The following is a 20,613-nucleotide window of genomic DNA, read 5'->3' on the forward strand; positions in this document are numbered from 1 at the left end:
CATATCAACATGACCTATTTTTTACCCATTGCCCCCTAGTGTCTATATGCAAGAACTGCATAACATAAATAGCACTCATATACACTATATTGCCAAAAGTATTCTCTCACCCATCCAAATAATCAGAATCAGGTGTTCCAATCACTTCCATGGCCACAGGTGTATAAAATCAAGCACCTAGGCATGCAGACTGTTTTTACAAACATTTGTGAAAGAATGGGTCGCTCTCAGGAGCTCAGTGAATTCCAGCGTGGAACTGTGATAGGATGCCACCTGTGCAACAAATCCAGTCGTGAAATTTCCTCGCTCCTAAATATTCCACAGTCAACTGTCAGCTGTATTATAAGAACGTGGAAGTGTTTGGGAACGACAGCAACTCAGCCACGAAGTGGTAGGCCACGTAAACTGACGGAGCGGGGTCAGCGGATGCTGAGGCGCATAGTGCGAAGAGGTCTCCAACTTTCTGCAGAGTCAATCGCTACAGACCTCCAAACTTCATGTGGCCTTCAGATGAGCTCAAGAACAGTGCGCAGAGAGCTTCATGGAATGGGTTTCCATGGCCGAGCAGCTGCATCCAAGCCATACATCACCAAGTGCAATGCAAAGCGTCGGATGCAGTGGTGTAAAGCACGCCGCCACTGGACTCTAGAGCAGTGGAGACGCGTTCTCTGGAGTGACGAATCGCGCTTCTCCATCTGGCCATCTGATGGATGAGTCTGGGTTTGGCGGTTGCCAGGAGAACGGTACTTGTCTGACTGCATTGTGCCAAGTGTAAAGTTTGGTGGAGGGGGGATTATGGTGTGGGGTTGTTTTTCAGGAGCTGGGCTTGGCCCCTTAGTTCCAGTGAAAGGAACTCTGAATGCTTCAGCATACCAAGACATTTTGGACAATTCCATGCTCCCAACTTTGTGGGAACAGTTTGGAGCGGGCCCCTTCCTCTTCCAACATGACTGAGCACCAGTGACCAAAGCAAGGTCCATAAAGACATGGATGACAGAGTCTGGTGTGGATGAACTTGACTGGCCTGCACAGAGTCCTGACCTCAACCCGATAGAACACCTTTGGGATGAATTAGAGCGGAGACTGTGAGCCAGGCCTTCTCGTCCAACATCAGTGTGTGACCTCACAAATGCGCTTCTGGAAGAATGGTCAAAAATTCCCATAAACACACTCCTAAACCTTGTGGACAGCCTTCCCAGAAGAGTTGAAGCTGTTATAGCTGCAAAGGGTGGACCGACGTCATATTGAACCCTATGGATTAGGAATGGGATGTCACTTAAGTTCATATGCGAGTCAAGGCAGGTGAGCGAATACTTTTGGCAATATAGTGTATCTATATTCAAACAGTCTGAATATTACAACTTCCTAAAGGAAACTGCCTAATGAGAAAAACCCAGATTTATGAATATGCTAATTAGGAAATGCCCCCAGGCCTTCTGGCCTGCCCACTTCTTCTCAGTGTACAGATCATTTGCATACTGGAACATGACTGGACAACTCTACTGCAGTGTCAAACTCTGACAGTTTAAAGTCAGTCATCTGTGTAATTATCTTTCAGGTGATAATAATATATAATAAAGAAATAATAATAAAATGATCATAAGCAGGTGATAAAGAGCTCCTTAGTGCCGTGATGAACACACCTCAGTGATGTAATCTTTTCCATCTTTACCATGAATGGCTTTAACTGCACAGATATCCAAACCCCCGAATAGCTCACTGCAGGTATCCACCCACATCTTATACCTGAACACACACACACACACACACACACCAGGTAAGGGTCTTAATAATAATCTGTTAATTATTTATAGAGACAAAATTTTTGTATAAAATTTACTTTAAAAAATCTGTTCCTGCGAAGTTTATAAAGAGTATAAACAGTGCAATACACTCGGTATGGAGCTCACAGAGAGCTCTACGTTAACAAGGAAAACCGGAAGTTATGTCTCACCTGTCCGTCATGGCCACTTGTTCCAGCATGGCTGTTCCTGTGTTGGACTTCCAGTTTCCTGAGATGGAGGTTCTCCTAAAATCCAACCCCATAAATATCAAACAAAATGAGTTCATCTCTGTCTTAAATAAAACAAAACAATAAGGTGGATATGTCCACTGTTACAGCCTCTCTCTCTCACATGTAGGCTTTGTAGTCGCTTCCGATTTTCTGGATCCTGATGTCGTACTTGGAGTCGATGAAAGGCTCAGACGTGCTGTAGGTCTGCGTGAGAGCCACCACGCTCGCGATGTCCTGGAACTTTGTGTGATTGTCCACTTTCACCTTCACAAAGGAGTAAAAATGATGATACACAGATGACAGTTTCTGTTAACATAACCTCTATTATCTACCAATATAGCAGAATTATCTGCACCTTTCTTATTTATTTGTTTGTTTGTTTATTTAACTAGTTAGTTAAGGGGTTAGGAAATGTGTTTAGTTTATTTACATTTTGAAATTGATCGAGAATTACTGTATCAAATCTTTCATTTTAACCAAAAATTATTTACATTCTTTTATGATTTCATATAAAAAAAACTTGTCCTAATAGGTTTACATTCGTTAAGAATGCCAATACTTTTGGAATTGTCCCTATGTACACTCTTAGAAATATATTTGGTTGTCCACTTAGGGGGAACCATTAAAGGTTCTATGCAGAACAGTCAGAAGGCTCTAGAAGTAGATCTCTCTTTAAGAAGCTACACTGTTCTATTATCCAGAGAACCCTTCAAGAACCCTTCAGAAGAGCCCTTAAAAGAAAGAACCAGAGTGTGTACATTAACTGTAAATGTAAATGTAAGGTCCAAATTATTGCTAATTATTTTCTTCTTATCCAGAACCTGTCAAGAGTTTAAGTTTTTCCTCTTAGAATCTAACGAAGAAGGTTCTGCGTCGTCTCGGAACCTCCATGTGTTATGGGATGCTGAGGCGACATGTACCTTCCCCACACCAGAGTGGGCGTGTCCAATCTTCACCACCACAGGGAAGGTTGGCATGGTGACCTGAGGATTATCAAAATAAGAGCATGACCGTATGTACATATGATGTTTAGAAGAAAAGAATGAGGCGTAATGCAGCACTACTTCCTTTAGAACGTCTTTTATTTTACGCTGCTAAGCTTCAGTTAATAATCTCCATCTCAGCGTGACTGCTGTCGGTGTCTATAAGCAAAGCAACGAATGAGTCCATCAATAAATAACCCTCTCACCATCTCTTTGTAGTTTGCGTAGTAGGTTTGGTCAATCAGTGGGAATTTTTCAGCTCCCAGTTTCCTGTGTGTGCTGATCAGCTGAGCGAACTGCAGAGCACACATGAAAACACAACCACAGCACAGATTATAGATATTATTGCCAATAAGCTCTGCATCAGCATTCAAAAATGAAATAAAAGGATCTTTTATTAATATTTAAATATTTGAAGTTGTGTGTAAATGATTCTGAAGTCAAAGTTCCCGTCAGATCCATAAAAGCCGATCAGCCGTTAATTAGCGCATTCCCAACGTTAAGCTATGCCCAGAAAACTCCATTAGAGTCAAAGAGACAACATGGCTACTAAACGGTGAAGAAGCTACTCCTGAGCATGGTCCAGTAACGCAGCTCAGCCACTGCAGCGTGCCGGCTGTATGATGGTGTGATGGAGCAGAGTGGACTGCTGGGTGGGAACTGGCCTAAAATTAGGGAGAAATTCGGGGAGAAATGGAAAAACTGACTATCACACTGTGTTCATTAAGTTGGATTGGACATGAAATAAATAAATAAATAAATAAATAAATAAATAATGATCAGTATATAAAACCACAATAACAAATATAGGATTTAAAGTCACAGCATTTGAAGTTCACATTAGTGATTTCACAAAGAGTGAATACAGACATTTTCTAAACTAACTCGAGTATTTTTCTTACAGAAAATCCCCAAGTGTTTCATTCTCCTCACACCACAACAACTTCCCAACAGTTACAAACTCATTAGATATTATTCTCCTCACAGGAAACCTCTCCATGTTAGTGATATATATGATGTAGAAAAGAGACTCACTGCCCACGGTTTATCACACATGTTGTAGATGGACTGGAGAGAGTTGGTGCTGGGGACTCCTGCGTACTGAAGACCGATCAGAAGGTTCCGGAAATCAGCATTCTCTGTCATGCTGAAGGCGTGCTGGCGAATGAGGACAAAGTCAGGCTTGAAAGACCTGAGGAGAAACGTCGAGATTTAGGAGGTGGGTTTCAGTGAGGAGGGTTCTGCCTTTCTGTATCAGTGAAGAGGGTGTGGCCTCTCTTTCTCTGTATTAGTGAGGTGGGTTTGTCCTTTCTGTGTCAGTGAAGTGGGTTTGGCCTTTCTGTGTCAGTGAAGTGGGTTTGGCCTTTCTGTTTGTGTATCAGTGCAGTGGGTGTGGCCTATGTGTCTCTGTATCAGTGCAGTGGGTGTGGCCTCTCTGTCTGTGTATCAGTGAAGTGGGTGTGGCCTCTCTGTCTCTGTATCACTGCAGTGGGTTTGGCCTTTCTGTATCAGTGAAGTGGGTGTGGCCTCTGGGACGGTTTGTGGGGTGTGATGTGATGTGGCTTATTCTTCCAGCCATTAGAGCAACAAAATGAACCGGCTGCAGCAGACAGACAGATGAGCTGATGGCAGCTGTCTCTCTCTTTCTCTCTGCCGCTCTCTCTTTCTCTTTCTCTCTCTCTCTCACACACACACACACACACTGAACACTAACACTGAACATTACAGTATCTGAACATTACAATGAGATACTGAACATTATTTTCATATTTATTCAACTTTAGTTCCTGGAACCAACCCATGAAGCTGTAAATTCCACTTACACTATTTAAATGATTTAAACAACAAAGCATTTATTTAACTCAGAGGCAGGCAGTGTTCATTCCTGATGTCCTTTACTATAATGTGTGGTGTTTTATCTTGGTCTGATCAGAAGTTCAAATAAATATCAGGTTGCACATAATGAGGACGGACCCAATAATTGGCAGGATGTGAAAGAGACGCACTCGACATGACTGCGGGGTTTACTGCGAGTTAGCCCACGCTTACAGTCTGTTGAGGAGCATCACACCTTGAGTTTTATTCTTCAGTCTAGTGGCAGATGTTAAAGAGCAAAGAATTACTGTGAAATAATTTTTTTGGAGTGACTACGATATAGCAAGATATATGCTTTGGCCCACTGAAGCAAAAAACCACGGCATGAGCAGTCACACATGAACTTGACCAGCTCATCGAGACTGACCATTAATCGGGGAGATGAGGTGCTTTGTAAAGGAACTAACATTATTGTCAATGAACAAATCGGTGGGAACTGATCTCATTGAGATATCAGTGTAGTTTTGTCATTATCAGTGAAAAAAGACTTTATTATATTTCTACACAAATAATGCAGCTGTGTGTCTGGGGCGTCACCTGACCACCTTGGTCCCATTCCTGACAACTTGCATGGCCACGTTGCAGGTCCCGCTAGTGTGAGACACCACACTGATGTCATGAAACTCAGCCTGCAATACAGAAATGAATTCATACAGGATACTAATCATCAATACAAAGTAATAAAAGACAAACCCCACATTATTCCCGACTCACCTGTTCCACCCGGATCTCATAATCCCCCTGCAGCTTCTTCCCTCGGAACACTTTGGCCCTGTGGAGAACACCAGCACCATCACCACCATGGCGGTGGTATTAAATAGATAAACAGAAATCTTCACCATATCAATGACTTTTCATTTGTTTATGTGGAGCGTGAAGGATACGAATGAGGATATGAGGTCAAAGTAATATTGAAGAAAACTGAAACAAATGCCTGGAAAGTCATTTCACTGGGAAAGCTCAGGAACACAGCCAGGAAAATATTCTAAAAATGAAAAATCTCTTAGTAATGGGGTGTTTATTTAAGTTACCCCATAACACACACAGGAGAGAGGGAACTATTGATGGTTCTGTTCCAGATCCAGGAATTTATCCTGGGTTCCTGAAGTCATTGCTTCTCAACCCTGTGCTCTGCAGGAGATTTCTATTAACCGTTATGTAGCTGTAAGAATTTACAGGTGATTTATGGGATATTTTAAAATAATAATGAAAACACTGTCATGTTAATGAAGCTTGTTTTTTTACACAGACACTGGCAGTGCACAAGCAAAGAGATTTAATCGATAGATTTCAGCTGGAAACCTGCTGAAAGTCCTAACTGTATACGAGTGAACATGATCATGTACCATGTCAATACATCTTTATAATATTTACACTTATTTGAAGGTTTGTTTGCTGACCCTCCTACATGCTGACCCTGTTCCAGCAGTTCCTTCGTGACTTCGTTTGGTCTGTAAATGTGGAGATTGGAGGCGTTTTTTTTTTCCTGACCTCAATACGCTGCAGCAGGCCGCACAATCCCAGTCCTGTCATTAACACTGAGTGAGAGCGACTACAGTTACACACTTTTACACACCGAGCTATAAAAACATTATTAAAAGTGGAAATCTAAAGGACCCATGTGGGAGCTGCTCCTCTCTGGTGTACAACAGATACATGTGATGGGAGATAAAGCCAGTGTGTTTCATTCTGGACTTGGATTTGTTTTGTCAGGATCAAGTTTAGATCAAATGGAGAATTTTTGAAGCCTTTATTGAGTGATTTATTTTAAACACTCCCTTCTGATTTTGTGGACTATTCCACCGAGCTTCCTCATTGATCTGAGCAGAGAAACCTCACAAATGGAGATGACGAAGATGACGGATATGATGGAGATGAAGGATATAAAGAAGATGATGAAGATGACGGAGATGATGAAGATGATGAAAATGACGGAGATGATGGAGATAACGGATATGATGAAGATGACAGGAATGACAGATAATGAAGATGATGAATATGATGAAGATGACAGGTATGACAGAGATGATGAAGATTACGGACATGTCTGTGATGATGGAGATGATTAAGATGAACGAGATGATGGCGATAAAGGACAGTTCTAGGATACTGATGCTAATGGATGGATTAGCGTGCAGCAAGTGTTCATTCCCATTAGATAAAGATATAAAGAAAGCTGAAGGAAGGAAGATTTAAGTTTCCTGCACCTTTAATTATGACAAATATCTTTAACAGGCCTCATAGCTGCTAGCCGCTACCTTCTAAAACCTTTTCAGCCATTAACATAGTTTATGATATTTATGATGATCCCAATTTCAAAGGATGTATTTCTCAGACATCCTGTCACACCTGCTCACGTAAGCTAGCTGGCTAACATGCCACACTGATATGACCTCATGTAAGCTAGCATGTTGGCTAGCAGTAACATGATTAAAAATCCCTTAAAAATCCTCCAGCAAATGAGATTAGCTGCTTTTATACAGCTAGTTAGCAAAAGGAGCAGTGCAGATTATACTTGACTTTCTCAGGTCTGTTAATTTTAAATAGCAAGTTAGCATTAGCAATGGATATTGAAAAGTTAAAATCCTCTCTCATATACTATTAGCTAGCTAACTTGTGTTAGCATTAACATCCAAAAAATACCGTCACGTTAGCTCACTTATAGACATACAGGTGGCATAATACCAACTCTACATTAGCTGATATTTGCTAACTGATTAGGCAGAATAGCACTCCTGATTATGAAAATAAAAACCTTCCAGAAATCCAGTCACAGTGATATTAGCTCATTTTAGCCAGCTAGCTAGCAAGGTTAATACTCAATATTAAGTTAATCAACTTGAAATGCTAGCTGTCCAGTGGTAACATGACAAACAAAATCCTGTCACAAATAAGTTTAGCTCCTTTTAGACATCTGAAATTCTTTCACAGGCATGCTAATATTAGCTAGCTGACAAGATTTAGCTCGCTGGCTTAATGTGACTAAAACTCCTTCAGAAATCCTGATTGACTTAGTTTTGTCGAAGGACCTCAGAAACCTTAAGGGTTCTAGTTGTTCTAAGAGTGTGAGCTGTAACTGTACGAATTACTGCTCTGTGTACAAACCCACCTCTCTTAGAAAAGGGGGAGTTTAGGATAATTAGGGTTCTAATTCTCGTAAAATGGTGTGTCTGTGTGTCTGATAGGAAAACACTCTGATGTAGTGTTCTATGTAGAAGTGGAGATTCAACTGAAGAACCATTAAAGGTTCTAAATTGTTACTAAGTGTGTGTAATAGCTGGGTAAGTGTGCGGGACAAACTCCTCATTACTGGTCAAAGGGTTCTTCAAGGGTTCTTCAGGTGTCCATCAGATAACTAAAGGTACTTAGCTTAGCTTAGTTAAAAGGGTTCTGTGAGAGAAACCTTGTTATAGGGTTCTCCCAAACCAGAAGTTTTCTACGTGTGTATAAATAGAGGTGGTGTGTGATCCACATGGAGAGTTTATTAGAAACAGATGGAAAGCCACAGGGAAGCTTTGTATTGTGCATGAAAATGAGGAACCTGAGGTTCTGCCAAGCACTGAGTCGAACTCTGCTGAAGAAAAACTACATGTTTATCTGCTTCACCCTCACTGCTATGTATAGATTTTGCCACCCCTTTAATTAGATGTTTTGTTTGAGTATTGTGTTACTGTAGAGGTTCTCCGGTGCTTTTCTTTCTCTAGTCAGTTGTTAAAGAAGCGCCGGTGAGTTCAGCTGTTCCATACACACCCCGTAATTTTAGGTCTGGTAGATGCACTGATTAGCAGTTAAGCGAGAACCTGATGCTCAGAACGCTCTCCACACAGCTAGTGGATTAGGAAGCTGAGCTCTGAGATGCTTGAGATATGAAAGATCTTTACATGCTGTTGAATAATTTAGGATTATTCACATATTACTTAATAATTCATTCTCAGCCTTTAATTTCTTCCTTGTTGCAGAGAACCGACTGCACATTAGTTTTAGTCCTTTTTCTATCCCTGTTAATCATTCGTCTGGATTATAAACCAGCACAGTCTCACTGTTATTCATTCTCTATTTGATTTTTTAAAACTTGAAGCCTGATATTGTGTTGGTCCCCTTTTGCTGCCAAAACAGCCCTGACCCGTCCTGCACTGTGACCCCTGACCCCTTTCTATCAGAACCAGCATTAACTTCTTCAGCAGTTTGAGCAACAGTAGCTCGTCTGTTGGATCGGATCACACGGGCCAGCCTTCTCTCCCCACGTGCATCAATGACCCTTGACCGCCCATGACCCTGTCTCCGGTTCACCACTGTTCCTTCCTTGGACCACTTTTGATAGATACTGACCACTGCAGACCGGGAACACCCCACAAGAGCTGCAGTTTTGGAGATGCTCTGATCCAGTGGTCTAGCCATCACAATTTGGCCACAATTTGTGACCTCGCACAGCACACCTTCAGGGATCTAGTAGAGTCCATGCCTCAACGGGTCAGGGCTGTTTTGGCAGCAAAAGGGGGACCAACACAATATTAAGCAGGTGGTCATAATGTTATGGCTGATCTGTGTATATGAGTGCTGATGAATATCACTGAGGAAAAAATTTAATCCTTTTGCTCAAGACTGTAGTCCTATAATAATCATTAATAATAGTTCCACTGATGTTGATTTCCTAAGGTCTATATTTGAGGATGGGTTCCCTTCTGAGCCTGGTTCCTCTCAAGGTTTCTTCCTTATTCCATCCCAGGGAGTTTTTCCTTGCCACCGTCACCACAGGCTTCTCATTAGGGATAAAATAGTTTAATAATTAAATTTAATAATTTATTCTTATTTCTAGTTATTTAGTTATTTTTTATTTTAATTTTTCCCCTCCCCTTTCTCTGTCTCTTTCTTCTTTTGTAAAGCTGCTTTGAGACAATGTTCATTGTAAAAGGCGCTATACAAATAAATTGAATTGAATTGAATTGAATTGAATTGAATATGGGTGCACTTCCTGAGGTGAGCTGATCTGAGGGATGGTTTGGGTGTGTAGTGGTCTCTGGTGTTGTGTTTTGCTCAGGCCTCTCAGGAGCGTGGGGATGAGTAACTGGACGCTCGCTCACTCGTTGTTTTGTGAGGCTTTGCAGTGAGGCAGAATAAACAGGACTGCAGTGGAGTGAGGCCTTCTCCTCCTCAGCTTTTTACAAAATCACACTCCATATGGTGTGAACAAACGGCACACTGGGATTCTTCTGCATCTCATCGTTCTGCAGGTTTTTTTGTGCTGATGATAAACAATAGATGAGAACGACGAGAAGCTGAAAGATATTTTTATTTTTTTAAATGTTAAAAACAACAAAGCAGAATTTATGAGAAAGCAAAGCTGTACGATTAGTGTTTATGTCTCCACAGCAGCTTACTAACAAAAACATTTCTATTGATTTGTTCATGAATCCAGTGACTTCCTGTCTTCTTCCACTTCCTGTAGTCTCTCAGCAGTCTCTCTTTATTCTCTCTCTCTATCAGCTATAAACACTCATCCCCTCAGTAGTCTTTCTTTATTCTCTCTCTCTATCAGCTATAAACACTCATCCCCTCAGTAGTCTTTCTTTATTCTCTCTCTCTATCAGCTATAAACACTCATCCCCTCAGCAGTCTCTCTTTATTCTCTCTCTCTCTTTTCAGCTATAAACCTTTGTCCCCTCAGCAGTTTCTCTTTATTCTCTCTCTCTCTTAGCTATAAACACTCATCCCCTCAGTAGTCTCTCTTTATTCTCTCTCTCTATCAGCTATAAACACTCATCCCCTCAGTAGTCTTTCTTTATTCTCTCTCTCTATCAGCTATAAACACTCATCCCCTCAGTAGTCTTTCTTTCTTCTCTCTCTCTATCAGCTATAAACACTCATCCCCTCAGCAGTCTCTCTTTATTCTCTCTCTCTCTTTTCAGCTATAAACCTTTGTCCCCTCAGCAGTTTCTCTTTATTCTCTCTCTCTCTTAGCTATAAACACTCATCCCCTCAGCAGTCTCTCTTTATTCTCTCTCACAATATCAGCTATAAACACTCATCCCCTCAGCAGTCTCTCTTTATTATTTCTCTCTCTTTTCAGCTATAAACCCTCGTCCCCTCAGCAGTCTCTCTTTATTCTCTCTCTCTCTCTATCAGGTATAAACACTCGTCCCCTCAGCAGTCTCTCCTTACTCTCTCTCTCTTCAGCTATAAACACTCGTCCTCTCAGCAGTCTCTCTTTATTCTCTCTCTCTCTCTATCAGGTATAAACACTCGTCCCCTCAGCAGTCTCTCCTTACTCTCTCTCTCTTCAGCTATAAACACTCGTCCTCTCAGCAGTCTCTCTTTATTCTCTCTCTCTCTCTATCAGGTATAAACACTCGTCCCCTCAGCAGTCTCTCTTTATTCTCTCTCTCTTCAGCTATAAACACTCGTCCCCTCAGCAGTCTCTCTTTATTCTCTAACTCTCTATCAACTATAAACACTCGTCCTCTCAGCAGTCTCTCTTTATTCTCTCTCTCTCTCTATCAGGTATAAACACTCGTCCCCTCAGCAGTCTCTCTTTATTCCATCTCTCTCTCTCTATCAGCTATAAACCCTCGTCCCCTCAGCAGTCTCTCTTTATTCTCTCTCTCTATCAGCTATAAACACTCATCCCCTCAGCAGTCTCTCTTTATTCTCTCTCTCTATCAGCTATAAACACTCATCCCCTCAGCAGACTCTCTTTATTCTCTCTCTCTATCAGCTATAAACACTCATCCCCTCAGCAATCTCTCTTTATTCTCTCTCTTCAGCTATAAACACTCATCCCCTCAGCAGTCTCTCTTTATTCTTCTCTCTATCAGCTATAAACACTCATCCCCTCAGCAGTCTCTCTTTATTCTCTCTCTCTATCAGCTATAAACACTCATCCCCTCAGCAGTCTCTCTTTATTCTCTCTCTTCAGCTATAAACACTCATCCCCTCAGCAGTCTCTCTTTATTCTCTCTCTCTATCAGGTATAAACACTCATCCCCTCAGCAGTCACTCTTTATTTTCTCTCTCTCTTTTCAGCTATAAACCTTTGTCCCCTCAGCAGTCTCTCTTTATTCTCTCTCTCTCTCTTAGCTATAAACACTCATCCCCTCAGCAGTCACTCTTTATTTTCTCTCTCTTCAGCTATAAACACTCATCCCCTCAGCAGTCTCTCTTTATTATTTCTCTCTCTTTTCAGCTATAAACATTTGTCCCCTCAGCAGTCTCTCTTTATTCCCTCTCTCTCTCTCTATCAGCTATAAACCCTCGTCCCCTCAGCAGTCTCTCTTTATTCTCTCTCTCTATCAGCTATAAACCCTCGTCCCCTCAGCAGTCTCTCTTTATTCTCTCTCTATCAGGTATAAACAATCGTCCCCTCAGCAGTCTCTCTTTATTCTCTCTCTTCAGCTATAAACACTCATCCCCTCAGCAGTCTCTATTTATTCTCTCTCTTCAGCTATAAATCCTCGTCCCCTCAGCAGTCTCTCTTTATTCTCTCTCTTTCTCTATCAGGTATAAACACTCGTCCCCTCAGCAGTCTCTCTTTATTCTCTCTCTCTCTCTATCAGGTATAAACACTCGTCCCCTCAGCAGTCTCTCTTTATTCTCTAACTCTCTATCAACTATAAACACTTGTCCTCTCAGCAGTCTCTCTTTATTCTCTCTCTATCAGGTATAAACACTCATCCCCTCAGCAGTCTCTCTTTATTCTCTCTCTATCAGCTATAAACACTCGTCCCCTCAGCAGTCTCTCTTTATTCTCTCTCTCTATCAGCTATAAACACTCATCCCCTCAGCAGTCACTCTTTATTTTCTCTCTCTTCAGCTATAAACACTCATCCCCTCAGTAGTCTTTCTTTATTCTCTCTCTCTATCAGCTATAAACACTCATCCCTTCAGCAGTCTCTCTTTATTATTTCTCTCTCTTTTCAGCTATAAACCTTTGTCCCCTCAGCAGTTTCTCTTTATTCTCTCTCTCTCTTAGCTATAAACCCTCGTCCCCTCAGCAGTCTCTCTTTATTCTCTCTCACAATATCAGCTATAAACATTTGTCCCCTCAGCAGTCTCTCTTTATTCCCTCTCTCTCTCTCTCTCTCTCTCTCTCTCTCTCTCTCTCTCTCTCTATCAGCTATAAACACTCGTCCCCTCAGCAGTCTCTCTTTATTCTCTCTGTATTCAGCTATAAACACTCGTCCCCCGGGCAGTTTCTCATTATTTTCTCTCTATCAGCTATAAACACTCATCCCCTCAGCAGTCTCTCTTTATTCTCTCTCTCTATCAGCTATAAACCCTCGTCCCCTCAGCAGTCTCTCTTTATTCTCTCTCTATCAGGTATAAACAATCGTCCCCACAGCAGTCTCTCTTTATTCTCTCTCTTCAGCTATAAACACTCATCCCCTCAGCAGTCTCTATTTATTCTCTCTCTTCAGCTATAAACACTCGTCCCCTCAGCAGTCTCTCTTTATTCTCTAACTCTCTATCAACTATAAACACTTGTCCTCTCAGCAGTCTCTCTTTATTCTCTCTCTATCAGGTATAAACACTCGTCCCCTCAGCAGTCTCTCTTTATTCTCTCTCTATCAGCTATAAACACTCGTCCCCTCAGCAGTCTCTCTTTATTCTCTCTCTCTATCAGCTATAAACTCTCATCCCCTCAGCAGTCACTCTTTATTTTCTCTCTCTTCAGCTATAAACACTCATCCCCTCAGTAGTCTTTCTTTATTCTCTCTCTCTATCAGCTATAAACACTCATCCCCTCAGCAGTCTCTCTTTATTATTTCTCTCTCTTTTCAGCTATAAACCCTCGTCCCCTCAGCAGTCTCTCACTCTCTCTCTCTCTCTCTATCAGCTATAAACACTCGTCCCCCGGGCAGTTTCTCATTATTTTCTCTCTATCAGCTATAAACACTCGTCCCCTCAGCAGTCTGTCTTTATTCATTCTCTCTCTCTCTCTCTCTCTCTCTCTCTCTCTCTCTATCAGCTATAAACCCTCGTCCCCTCAGCAGTCTCTCTTTATTCTCTCTCTCTATCAGCTATAAACACTCGTCCCCTCAGCAGTCTCTCTTTATTCTCTCTCTCTATCAGCTATAAACACTCGTCCCCTCAGCAGTCTCTCTTTATTCTCTCTCTCTATCAGCTATAAACCCTCGTCCCCTCAGCAGTCTCTCTTTATTCTCTCTCTCTATCAGCTATAAACACTCGTCCCCTCAGCAGTCTGTCTTTATTCATTCTCTCTCTCTCTCTCTCTCTCTCTCTATCAGCTATAAACCCTCGTCCCCTCAGCAGTCTCTCTTTATTCTCTCTCTCTATCAGCTATAAACACTCGTCCCCTCAGCAGTCTCTCTTTATTCTCTCTCTCTATCAGCTATAAACACTCGTCCCCTCAGCAGTCTCTCTTTATTCTCTCTCTCTATCAGCTATAAACCCTCGTCCCCTCAGCAGTCTCTCTTTATTCTCTCTCTCTATCAGCTATAAACCCTCGTCCCCTCAGCAGTCTCTCTTTATTCTCTCTCTCTATCAGCTATAAACCCTCGTCCCCTCAGCAGTCTCTCTTTATTCTCTCTCTCTATCAGCTATAAACACTCATCCCCTCAGCAGTCTCTCTTTATTCTCTCTCTCTATCAGCTATAAACCCTCGTCCCCTCAGCAGTCTCTCTTTATTCTCTCTCTATCAGGTATAAACAATCGTCCCCACAGCAGTCTCTCTTTATTCTCTCTCTTCAGCTATAAACACTCATCCCCTCAGCAGTCTCTATTTATTCTCTCTCTTCAGCTATAAACACTCATCCCCTCAGCAGTCTCTCTTTATTCTCTAACTCTCTATCAACTATAAACACTTGTCCTCTCAGCAGTCTCTCTTTATTCTCTCTCTATCAGGTATAAACACTCGTCCCCTCAGCAGTCTCTCTTTATTCTCTCTCTATCAGCTATAAACACTCGTCCCCTCAGCAGTCTCTCTTTATTCTCTCTCTCTATCAGCTATAAACTCTCATCCCCTCAGCAGTCACTCTTTATTTTCTCTCTCTTCAGCTATAAACACTCATCCCCTCAGTAGTCTTTCTTTATTCTCTCTCTCTATCAGCTATAAACACTCATCCCCTCAGCAGTCTCTCTTTATTATTTCTCTCTCTTTTCAGCTATAAACCCTCGTCCCCTCAGCAGTCTCTCACTCTCTCTCTCTCTCTCTCTCTCTCTATCAGCTATAAACACTCGTCCCCTCAGCAGTCTCTCTTTATTCTCTCTGTATTCAGCTATAAACACTCGTCCCCCGGGCAGTTTCTCATTATTTTCTCTCTATCAGCTATAAACACTCGTCCCCTCAGCAGTCTGTCTTTATTCATTCTCTCTCTCTCTCTCTCTCTCTCTCTCTATCAGCTATAAACCCTCGTCCCCTCAGCAGTCTCTCTTTATTCTCTCTCTCTATCAGCTATAAACCCTCGTCCCCTCAGCAGTCTCTCTTTATTCTCTCTCTCTATCAGCTATAAACACTCGTTCCCTCAGCAGTCTCTCTTTATTCTCTCTCTCTATCAGCTATAAACACTCGTCCCCTCAGCAGTCTCTCTTTATTCTCTCTCTCTATCAGCTATAAACCCTCGTCCCCTCAGCAGTCTCTCTGTATTCTCTCTCTCTATCAGCTATAAACCCTCGTCCCCTCAGCAGTCTCTCTTTATTCTCTCTCTCTATCAGCTATAAACCCTCGTCCCCTCAGCAGTCTCTCTTTATTCTCTCTCTCTATCAGCTATAAACCCTCGTCCCCTCAGCAGTCTCTCTTTATTCTTCTCTCTTCAGCTATAAACACTCGTCCTCTCAGCAGTCTCTCTTTATTCTCTCTCTATCAGGTATAAACACTCGTCCCCTCAGCAGTCTCTCTTTATTCTCTCTCTATCAGCTATAAACACTCGTCCCCTCAGCAGTCTCTCTTTATTCTCTCTCTCTATCAGCTATAAACTCTCATCCCCTCAGCAGTCACTCTTTATTTTCTCTCTCTTCAGCTATAAACACTCATCCCCTCAGTAGTCTTTCTTTATTCTCTCTCTCTATCAGCTATAAACACTCATCCCCTCAGCAGTCTCTCTTTATTATTTCTCTCTCTTTTCAGCTATAAACCCTCGTCCCCTCAGCAGTCTCTCTTTATTCTCTCTCACAATATCAGCTATAGACATTTGTCCCCTCAGCAGTCTCTCACTCTCTCTCTCTCTCTCTCTATCAGCTATAAACACTCGTCCCCTCAGCAGTCTCTCTTTATTCTCTCTGTATTCAGCTATAAACACTCGTCCCCCGGGTAGTTTCTCATTATTTTCTCTCTATCAGCTATAAACACTCGTCCCCTCAGCAGTCTGTCTTTATTCATTCTCTCTCTCTCTCTCTCTCTCTCTCTCTCTCTCTCTCTATCAGCTATAAACCCTCGTCCCCTCACCAGTCTCTCTTTATTCTCTCTCTCTATCAGCTATAAACCCTCGTCCCCTCAGCAGTCTCTCTTTATTCTCTCTCTCTATCAGCTATAAACCCTCGTCCCCTCAGCAGTCTCTCTTTATTCTCTCTCTCTATCAGCTATAAACCCTCGTCCCCTCAGCAGTCTCTCTTTATTCTCTCTCTCTATCAGCTATAAACCCTCGTCCCCTCAGCAGTCTCTCTTTATTCTCTCTCACAATATCAGCTATAGACATTTGTCCCCTCAGCAGTCTCTCACTCTCTCTCTCTATCAGCTATAAACACTCGTCCCCTCAGCAGTCTCTCTTTATTCTCTCTGTATTCAGCTATAAACACTCGTCCCCCGGGTAGTTTCTCATTATTTTCTCTCTATCAGCTATAAACACTCGTCCCCTCAGCAGTCTGTCTTTATTCATTCTCTCTCTCTCTCTCTCTCTCTCTCTCTCTCTCTCTCTCTCTCTATCAGCTATAAACCCTCGTCCCCTCAGCAGTCTCTCTTTATTCTCTCTCTCTATCAGCTATAAACCCTCGTCCCCTCAGCAGTCTCTCTTTATTCTCTCTCTCTATCAGCTATAAACACTCGTCCCCTCAGCAGTCTCTCTTTATTCTCTCTCTCTATCAGCTATAAACCCTCGTCCCCTCAGCAGTCTCTCTTTATTCTCTCTCTCTATCAGCTATAAACCCTCGTCCCCTCAGCAGTCTCTCTTTATCCTCTCTCTCTATCAGCTATAAACTCTCGTCCCCTCAGCAGCACACACACACAGATACACAGTGCAGACACTGGAGACTCCTTCCACATATCACACACAGACACACATTCAGTATTAAACACTGAAAACTCCAGAGGTATCAGATCCTTTGTGGTTGGGAGATCCGACTCTGCCATGTTTACTTTCTGTCTCTGTCCAGGCTTTTTGCTGGAGGCTGCTGATGAAAGGTCAGGCCTCCTAAACCCCCAGTGTAAAGCTTTCTTACCAAGGAATTTCATTTCATTCTCTGAGTTCATAAGTAATTTACAACTGTAATTAAAACTAATAATAATAATAATGATAATAATAATAATAATGCAAAAATGTATCTGTAAAATAGGAAAAAAAATAAGAGCATGAGGGGTTAAATAAAATATATAACAAAATATAAATACTAAAAATTAAACAAAACACTACTACTAATAATAATAGAACAAGAAAAAATTAAAAATGAAGATAAATAAAAATTCTAAATAAAATGTAGCCACACAGAAGATGAAGAAGAAGAAGAAGAAGAAAAAATGGTACAAAGATAAAATTACTAAAATAAATTACAAAATATTTGCATACAAATTAAATCTATATAATAAAACTAAAATTTTAATATTAAAAAAATATTAATGAATAAATGAATGATAAAATGACCAATTATTTACTAGAACTCTCTCTCTCACACCCACACACACACACACCTATCTTTCTAAAATACTGTAGAGTCATTTATGTATTTTCCTGGATCTCTATTTTGTAACATCAGATCCTTTTCTGTTCCTCTTCAGAAGGAAAAGTTTCTCAGTGCTGCAGTCCGTCCTTCACCTTTACTCCAGCTGGCTGTGTTAAACATACACTTCCCTCAAACTGCAGTATCTCCATTGTTTTAATGTCAGGACATTAATCAGGCCTACAACACACACACACACACACAAAAAGCTCCTCAGATCTCTGGGGTGTAAACAGGGGAACGCTCTGCAGCGACACATTTATTGACGTGTGGAAAATGCAGAGCTTCCTGCAACGTTACATCTTTTGGGAATCTGGAAGCGTTTCGGAGCTCCAGACTGGAGGAGGAAGAGCCCGGAGTTTCAATAAGCTCAGTGTGTGTAATTACCTTATCTTATAACATTACATTAGATTCTATTACACAGCTGAGTTCTGGACTCTGACAGATCTCTGACCGTAGCGCAGGTTTATGTTAATGCACTCACTTTAATACGTTACTGTTTCTATAGCAACAGCTCACTGAACAGCAGATGCTCCACATAAACAAATTAAAAAAAATGTTTTCTGCAGTTTGTGCAACGTGAAAGGAAGGAGTCTCCAGTGTCAGCGCTTTAACACAGAGCACCACTGTGCGCTAATATTCCGTAAGTAAACACATATTCTATTAAATCCTGCTTTTCTCGGAGACACATGCTGTTGTCTGAGACACGAGAGAGATATTTCTTGAGGACATTCAGTGAGATTCACCATGGCCTTCATCATTATTCCACGGCGATTTGATGTGAAACAGAACAGGTGAGAGGTGGTAATAAAGAATTTTCCGGATTTCTGTCCAAGAACATGACAGCATAGCTAAATACATTAGGGCTCTAATTAAGAAAAACACACAATTAAGAAAAACTGAATTAAACAGTCTGATTATTTCAGGGCTTTTTCTGCTTCATCGACTTGTTGCTGTCGAATGCAGAACACAGATAAGGAATTAATCTAACACAAGATATTAATCACAGCAGCAGTAGGAAATAATGCTTACATACTGGACGAAGATGAAGGGAGTGTAAACAGCTGGAAGAAATACTGTGCAGTTTTCTTTCAGATGTTTAAGAATAAGTTAGAATCTGACTTTTGATCCTGACTAGCAATCTTCTAGCTTTATTTAACTGTAAATATCATATTTACGCTTGTGAATAGTTTGCTGTATAATAACTGCATTTAGATGCACACGTTCATGACCTACATCCAGGAAATATTTTAATAATCTATTTTAGAATGATAAATATGCCTCAGAATCGTGAAATCAGACCCCCACATGCTAGAATAAACATTAGAATAGAACAGACTGAAGATGGCACCATGAGTGATGGAGGAGATGGAGGATTCGTGCTTGCTGCATCGTGTGTGAGGAAAACCCAAAGCATGCACTCACTCAGTCACGCATGACCTCATAACAACATATTAACATCATGCTCCACCAGTTTCAGCGTAAAAATCCCACTCATAATCGCATGCATGGTTTCTGGATTTAGAAGCTCAAAAAGCCTCACCACACCTACCATTCCTGCTGCGGCACGTCGATGACCAGCAGGATTTTAAACTTCTTGGCCACAGGGACGGATGTCTGCTCGACGAGCCCTGCCGAGGCTGCTGTTTGTTTCACTACATTGGTGATGGAGCTAAAGAATCCTGCACCTGAGGGCTGGGCAGCAGGTTGGGGTTTCCTCTCTGGGTTCAGGGTCGGGCTCGGGTTCGGGCTCTGGCCCGGAGAGACCTGAGGAGCCATTTCAGACGCCGCCCCGGGTGGAGGAGGCTGTGAAGGATCGGCTTTCTGCAGGTCTGATAGGTAACCGTTGGGCAGGTTGGAGATGAAGGTGCTGTCAGAGAGACGGCGGCGCAGGTAGTTCATGGCTGTGGATGAGGGTCGAAGCTAAAGTCCTGATCCGGGATGGAGGAACCAGCGCTGCTCAGAAAAGGACTGCAGGATTTAAGCGAGCTTTTCGTGAGATTATCACTCTTCAGAATGGAGCGGGTTTCCTCCTCGCGTCTCTCTGCCTCCTCTCGGCTCTCGACGCCTGGGATGTTGACGTCGCTCGTCCTCATCCACCAATCGGATGCTTCGAAAGCCTGCAGGAGACGAGATGCTCGGCTCAATCTCTCCGCCCCTCCCCCTTCCCCCGCTCCACAGCTTCACAACCGTCATGGCTTTCGATCCGCTGCAGAAAGGGAAAAAAAGATAAATAAATAACGCAAACCAGGGGGGTTTCCAGTGCATGTGTGTTGAATAAAATGGAGGCGATGGAGAAATGACATGATCTCCGGGTTGCAGGAAAGTAAAGGGGCCTGAAATGTGACGTCAGTTTACAATATGTGTCTTTTTTTTTTTTTTTAATATAAAGGGTGCATCTCTATGCTACAGGCAACACCCTGTAATAATGTGCAGTGCAAATGATCTGATTTTGAACCACTAACCACTGTACTGAGCTCCTTTCTCAACAAACCAATAAATAAATAATATACTGATAAAATATCAATTCTATACACCACACCATTTTATCCCCAAACAAACTGAATCACACAATAATAAGAAGAAAGGGTTTAATGAGGATAGACTTTAATTGTTTTAAATACTGGGTTTTGATTGTAATTGATTTTTGAATGGGTCAAAAATGATTGATAAAAGATCAAATTCTGAATAAAAAAAATGAAAAGACTGTTTTGTATAAACACCATCTAGATCTAGGGTTAGAGTTTTTGACGTTTAGGTCTACAGGCCATTTTAAATAAGCATTAAAGTCCATATTTTATGTTATATTAAGATTAAAAGTGCATGGTGTGTGTTTTTGTGTGAAATAATATTTTTATC

At 41.7% G+C, this 20,613-nt stretch overlaps 1 protein-coding gene across 1 annotated transcript in view; it reads right to left on the minus strand.

Moving 5' to 3' along the window:
* syn2a (synapsin IIa) overlaps positions 1–19,845 on the minus strand; it is a 24,855-nt gene extending 5,010 nt beyond the window's left edge. The window contains exons 1-9 of the mRNA XM_058409170.1: positions 19,307–19,845; positions 5,587–5,644; positions 5,410–5,501; positions 4,033–4,189; positions 3,204–3,293; positions 2,935–2,997; positions 2,136–2,278; positions 1,955–2,029; positions 1,644–1,746 (exon numbers count right to left, since the gene is read on the minus strand). Coding sequence (XP_058265153.1) covers positions 1,644–1,746; positions 1,955–2,029; positions 2,136–2,278; positions 2,935–2,997; positions 3,204–3,293; positions 4,033–4,189; positions 5,410–5,501; positions 5,587–5,644; positions 19,307–19,656 — 1,131 coding nt within the window. The 5' untranslated portion in view covers positions 19,657–19,845. The remainder of the gene's footprint in view (positions 1–1,643; positions 1,747–1,954; positions 2,030–2,135; positions 2,279–2,934; positions 2,998–3,203; positions 3,294–4,032; positions 4,190–5,409; positions 5,502–5,586; positions 5,645–19,306) is intronic.
* Positions 19,846–20,613: the final 768 nt, after the last annotated feature.

The sequence above is a fragment of the Hemibagrus wyckioides genome, linkage group LG15 (genome assembly GCF_019097595.1).
Source record: "Hemibagrus wyckioides isolate EC202008001 linkage group LG15, SWU_Hwy_1.0, whole genome shotgun sequence".
In the NCBI taxonomy this organism is placed as follows: Eukaryota; Metazoa; Chordata; class Actinopteri; order Siluriformes; family Bagridae; genus Hemibagrus; species Hemibagrus wyckioides.